Source organism: Danio aesculapii, unplaced genomic scaffold (genome assembly GCF_903798145.1).
Source record: "Danio aesculapii unplaced genomic scaffold, fDanAes4.1, whole genome shotgun sequence".
In the NCBI taxonomy this organism is placed as follows: Eukaryota; Metazoa; Chordata; class Actinopteri; order Cypriniformes; family Danionidae; genus Danio; species Danio aesculapii.
The window spans coordinates 17,501-23,551 of record NW_026613879.1 but is presented as its reverse complement, the minus strand read 5'-3'; the positions used below and the strand labels follow the sequence as shown (position 1 = coordinate 23,551).

General features: G+C 46.0%; 2 protein-coding genes across 2 annotated transcripts in view; one reads left to right on the top strand and one right to left on the bottom strand.

The window, feature by feature from the left end:
- The first annotated feature begins 7 nt into the window (after positions 1-7).
- Positions 8-3,399, top strand: psma1 (proteasome 20S subunit alpha 1). Its single transcript, XM_056452764.1, has 6 exons — positions 8-125; positions 286-356; positions 449-578; positions 2,608-2,687; positions 2,803-2,907; positions 3,208-3,399. Exons 1-6 carry the CDS (start codon positions 44-46, stop codon positions 3,265-3,267), a joined length of 528 nt encoding a protein of 175 aa, XP_056308739.1. The 5' UTR covers positions 8-43; the 3' UTR covers positions 3,268-3,399.
- A 696-nt stretch (positions 3,400-4,095) lies between these two features.
- ric3b (RIC3 acetylcholine receptor chaperone b) overlaps positions 4,096-6,051 on the bottom strand; it is a 3,855-nt gene continuing 1,899 nt past the window's right edge. The window contains exons 5-6 of the mRNA XM_056452763.1: positions 5,998-6,051; positions 4,096-5,758 (exon numbers count right to left, since the gene is read on the bottom strand). The exon at positions 5,998-6,051 is cut by the window's right edge and continues 41 nt beyond it. Coding sequence (XP_056308738.1) covers positions 5,574-5,758; positions 5,998-6,051 — 239 coding nt within the window. The 3' untranslated portion in view covers positions 4,096-5,573. The remainder of the gene's footprint in view (positions 5,759-5,997) is intronic.

The following is a 6,051-nucleotide window of genomic DNA, read 5'->3' as shown; positions in this document are numbered from 1 at the left end:
TGTGTGTGTGTGTGTGTGTGTGTGTTTGTCTTTCAGTAACTTCATGCGTCAGGAGTGTTTGGACTCCAGGTTTGTCTTCGACCGGCCGCTGCCAGTGTCCAGACTGGTGTCCCTCATCGGCAGCAGTATCCTTCAGCTCGCTGTGTGTGTGTGTGTGTGTGTGTGTGTGTGTGTGTGTGTATGTTCAGAGTGTGTTTGTGTTGTTCAGTGTGTGTGTATGTGTGTGTGTGTGTGTGGTCAGTATGTGTTCAGAGTGTGTGTGTGTTTCCTCAGCGTGCGCTACAGAGACTCAGATCCCCACGCAGCGTTACGGCAGGCGTCCGTATGGAGTCGGTCTGCTGATCGCAGGATATGATGTGAGTGCAGTGGCTGATGGGAAACAGTGTGAGCTGCTGTCTGTGGTCACTCTCTCATGTGTGTGTGTGTGTGTGTGTGTGTGTGTTTGCAGGACATGGGGCCGCACATCTTCCAGACGTGTCCTTCTGCTAATTACTTCGACTGTAAGGCCATGTCCATCGGTGCGCGCTCGCAGTCCGCCAGAACATACCTGGAGCGTCATATGGAGGCCTTCACCGACTGTACGGCACTACACTATACACTACACTACACTATACACTACACTATACACTACACTTCACACTACACACTACACTATACACTTCACACTACACTACACTATACACTACACTATACACTTCACACTACACTATACACTACACACTACACTACACTATACACTACACAACACACTACACTATACACTACACTTCACACTACACTATACACTACACACTACACTACACTATACACTACACTACACACTACACAACACACTACACTATACACTACACTATACACTTCACACTACACTATACACTTCACACTACACTATACACTACACACTACACTACACTACACTATACACTACACAACACACTACACTATACACTACACTTCACACTACACTATACACTACACACTACACTACACTATACACTACACTACACACTACACAACACACTACACTATACACTACACTATACACTTCACACTACACTATACACTTCACACTACACTATACACTACACACTACACTACACTATACACTACACTATACACTACACAACACACTACACTATACACTTCACACTACACTATACACTTCACACTACACTATACACTACACAACACACTACACTTCACACTACACTATACACTTCACACTACACTATACACTACACACTACACTACACTACACACTACACTATACACTTCACACTACACTACACTATACACTACACTACACTACACTATACACTACACAACACACTACACTATACACTTCACACTACACTATACACTTCACACTACACTACACTATACACTACACTACACTATACACTATACACTTCACACTACACTATACACTTCACACTACACTATACACTTCACACTACACTACACTATACACTACACTATACACTGTACACTACACTACACACTACACAACACACTACACTATACACTTCACACTACACTACACTATACACTACACTACACTACACACTACACTATACACTACACAACACACTACACTTTACACTTCACACTACACTATACACTTCACACTACACTACACTACACACTATACTATACACTTCACACTACACTACACTATACACTACACTACACAACACACTACACTTTACACTTCACACTACACTACACTACACTACACACTACACTACACTATACACTTCACACTACACTTCACACTACAATACACTACACAATACACTACACTACACAACACACTACACTTCACACTACACTACACTATACACTACACTACACTATACACTTCACACTACACTACACTACACTATACAGTACACACTACACTACACACTACACTATACACTACACTACACTACACACTACACTATACACTACACTACACTACACTACACACTACACTATACACTACACTACACTATACACTACACACTACACTACACACTACACTATACACTACACTACACACTACACTATACACTACACACTACACTACACTACACTATACACTTCACACTACACTACACTATACACTACACACTACACTACACACTTCACACTACACTTCACACTACACTACACTTCACACTACACTATACACTTCACACTACACTACACTACACACTACATTACACTATACACTACACAACACTATACACTACACACTACACTACACACTACACTACACTTCACACTACACTATACACTTCACACTACACCACACTACACTATACACTATACACTACACTATACACTACACTACACACTACACTATACACTTCACACTACACTACACACTACACTATACACTATACACTTCACACTACACTACACTTCACACTACACTACACTCTAGACACTATACACTACACTACACTCTAGACACTACACCATACACTACAGTACACACGCTACACTACACTGCACACTACACTAAACTACACTGGGTACACAAGTGTGTATATGAGTGTGTGTAAGTGTGTGTGTGTGTGTGTGTGTGTGTGTGAGGCTGACGCTGGTCTTGTTCTCCAGGTAATCTGAATGCTCTGGTCCAGCATGGTCTGCGTGCGCTGCGAGAGACTCTTCCAGCTGAACAGGATCTCACCACTAAGGTTTGCTTTCCTGCTGTTTCTCTGATTATTCCTCTATACACACACACACACACACACACACACACACACACACACACACACACACACTCACTCACTCACTGCTGCTGTCCTGCAGAACGTGTCCATCGGCATTGTGGGAAAGGACATGGAGTTCACCATCTATGATGACGATGATGTGGCTTCATTCCTTGAGGGTTTGGAGGAGCGACCGCAGAGACGGGTGAGGCTTATAGCAGTTGCTGTGCTTATAAACGCTCATGATGTGCTCATATCGCTCGTGATATGTTCATAACACTCGTGATGTGCAAATAACACTCTTAACACTCATGATGAGTTCATAACACTTGTGACGTGCTCATAACACTCGTAACACTCGTGACGCGCTCATAACACACGTGATGCGCTCCTAACGCTCCTGACATGCTCATAACCCTGGTGGCGAACTCCTAACGCTCGCTATGGTCATTATCATCATGTTCATTAATGTCTCTGTGCTGCTGACGGTGTTGTTCTCCTGCAGGTCGCTCCGCCGGCTGATGAAGCGGCTCCGGCTGTTCCTGATGAGCCCATGGAGCACTAGCGAGTGCCCTAGATCTGTCTGCTCCTCAAATAAACCCAAACACACTTAACCTGGTCACACATCCTACAGTGCGCAGTCAAACATGTTTTCTGTCTGTGAGGTGAAGAGTAATAAAGGCGTTGCTTGTTTCTGCTGGTGGCTCTCTCTGCTCATTCACACACACACCTCCTCTACATTCTCACGTTCATTAAGACCCGTTCTTCAATCTGAGAAATGTTTGAGACTGTAATGTCAAAACTGAGCATCGTTTACAGAGCTGAGATCTGCAGAGCGGGTCAAATTAAAACTGGTCAGATCTTAAAGGTGCCCTATAATGAACATCTGTGTATGATGGAATAATAAGAGCCCAGCGTATGGAAAGGCCACACCGTGAGCCTCAGACACACACAAGTGCAGAACCCCAGTGGACAACAGGCCCATCAGAACACACGGCAGACTGCTACGCTGCTCACAGGCCACGCCCTTATCATTTGCATGTACTTTAGGTCTTTTAACCGGACCGGGCGAGCGGCTGTCATCAGGAGAGATGATGCAGACTGATGTGCAGCTCTGGGATCATTAATGTGCACACCTCAGGCTGCGTTTGATAACACGCGACGTTTCCCAGTGAGACAGCAGTGATCGTTTTCCTTCCTTATTTATTTCTAAGCTTATAATTAACTCACTATGCATGTGGGACTTTTATTTTGGAAACGGGAGGCTTGGATTGTTTACTACGCTTTACTGATGAACAACTGCACGACACATGGCCAAACTCCCATCAGCAGGACGCAAAATGCAGGATATACAGATTCTACAATGATCCAGCTCCACCTGAAGAGGCAGAAGGTGTGTTTAACTGTGTTTGTTTATTTATAGTGTTTATTGTGAAGCGTAACAAACACATGTAGATGCTGAACAGTGTCGGATCATCAGCTCAACTGATTAGAGGCTAATATTAATCTTCATATAGTCATATTAAAGCTCTGTGGTGTCTTGTTAAGAGTAATTATGATTTAGCTGTGATCCACAACAGATGTTTATACACTGGGAACACTAATAGAACACATCCTCCATCTGAATCAGTCAAATATTCTTCAATACTTTGACAACAAAAGCACACAGAAACCATCAGTGGAAATCAAATGTATTAACCCATGCAGCTCTGGGTTTAGAGAGAAACACGACAGGCTGATTCAACTGTGATGGACCGTCCATAAACACACCAGAATGAGGCTCAGCAGAGTGTGTGTGGCCTCCGCATGCCTGTAGGACCTCCATGATCCTGATGAGGTGGAGGATGGTCTCCTGAGGGATCTCCTCCTAGACCTGGACTGAAGCATCCACCAACTCCTGGACAGTCTGTGGTGCAACGTGGCTTTGGTGAATGGAGTGAGACATCATGTCCCAGATGTGCTCAACTGGATTTAGCTCTGGGGAACAGGTGGGCCAGTCCATAGCGTCAATGCCTTCGTCTTGCTTATTTGAGCAGTGTATACGTCTGTATTCAGCGTACATCGTGCTCTGTGTGTGTGTGTGTGTGTGTGTGAGAGAGAGCTGCATCAGAGCAGACCTCATTAATATTCATGACCGATCTAAATATGGTCAGTTACGGATCATCTGATTCTGGGTGTTTTCTGCAGTAATGAGGAGATGAGGAGATGTCAGGAGATGAGGAGATGTCAGGAGATGAGGAGATGAGGAGATGGTTTAATGCACTGAAGCTGTGAAGATCTCAGAGAACAGATGAACTTCATAAACCAGTGCTCTCCAGCTTCATAAGCCATGGTGTGTGTCCACAGACAGAGGAGTGCTGATCAGGAGTGTGTGCGTGTGTGTGTGTGTGTGCGTGCGTGTGTGTGTGATGTTTCTCAGTGATCATTACAGCAGTGCTGGTAAACACTCATGCAGTGTGTGAGGCGATGATCAATTAATCAGGAATCATCAGTGATCAGAGTTAGAGGAGTGATGGAGAGACTGCAGAGCCTTCACACACCTGACAGAGGAGATGATGAACACATGAAGATGGAGAGAGCAGAGGTGTGTGTGTGTGTGCGTGTGCAGCCCCTGCTGACCTTCACACACCTCCAGCATTTACAGCAGGGCTGTCCTAACTGGGTCCTGGAGGGCCGGTGTCCTGCAGATCTTAGCTCCAGCTCGCCTCAACACACACCTGCACGGATGTTTCTGGAAAGCCCAGTAAGAGCGTGATCAGCTGGCCCAGGTGTGTCTGACTGGGGCTGGAGCTACACTCCGTGCAGGACCCCGGCCCTCCAGGACAGAGTCTGGACACCCCTGATCTACAGCTCACGCTCCTCATGCAGACGCTACAGTTTGTTTCTCCGTCTGAGTCCTGTGATGTCACTTCCTGTCTGAGTGTCCGTCAGCGGCTGTGATTGGCTGATGGAGGTGTCCTGCGCTGCAGTGTTTACGCTGTCGTTCTCCTCCATCGGTGTGTGTGTGTCAGGCGGGTGGACACAGCAGAAGTGCTCCTTCAGGCGGTCAGGAGGATCTGTGGAAACCAGATGCAGGAACAGTGTGTGGTTAGAGTGTGTGTGTGTGTTTGTGTGCGTGTGTGTGTGCGCGTGTGTGTGTGTGCGTGCGTGCGTGTGTGTGTGTGTGTGTGTGTGTGTGTGTGTGCGTGTGTGTGTGCGTGCGTGCGTGCGTGCGTGTGCGTATGTGTATGTGTATGTGTGTGTGTGTGCGTGTGCGTGTGCGTATGTGTGTGTGTGTGTTCTCAGAGAGCCTGACCTGCCGTGTCCACCAGTCTGCCCTCCTGCATCACACGCGTGATCTCCTGCAGCT

Bases quoted from the DNA above. Each gene is read 5' to 3' on its own strand.
- psma1 (XM_056452764.1), top strand. From the start codon at position 44: ATGCGTCAGGAGTGTTTGGACTCCAGGTTTGTCTTCGACCGGCCGCTG. The intron at 126-285 runs GTATCCTTCAGC...CGTGCGCTACAG, and splicing joins GGTGTCCCTCATCGGCAGCA to AGACTCAGATCCCCACGCAG. The intron at 579-2,607 runs GTACGGCACTAC...CTTGTTCTCCAG, and splicing joins TATGGAGGCCTTCACCGACT to GTAATCTGAATGCTCTGGTC.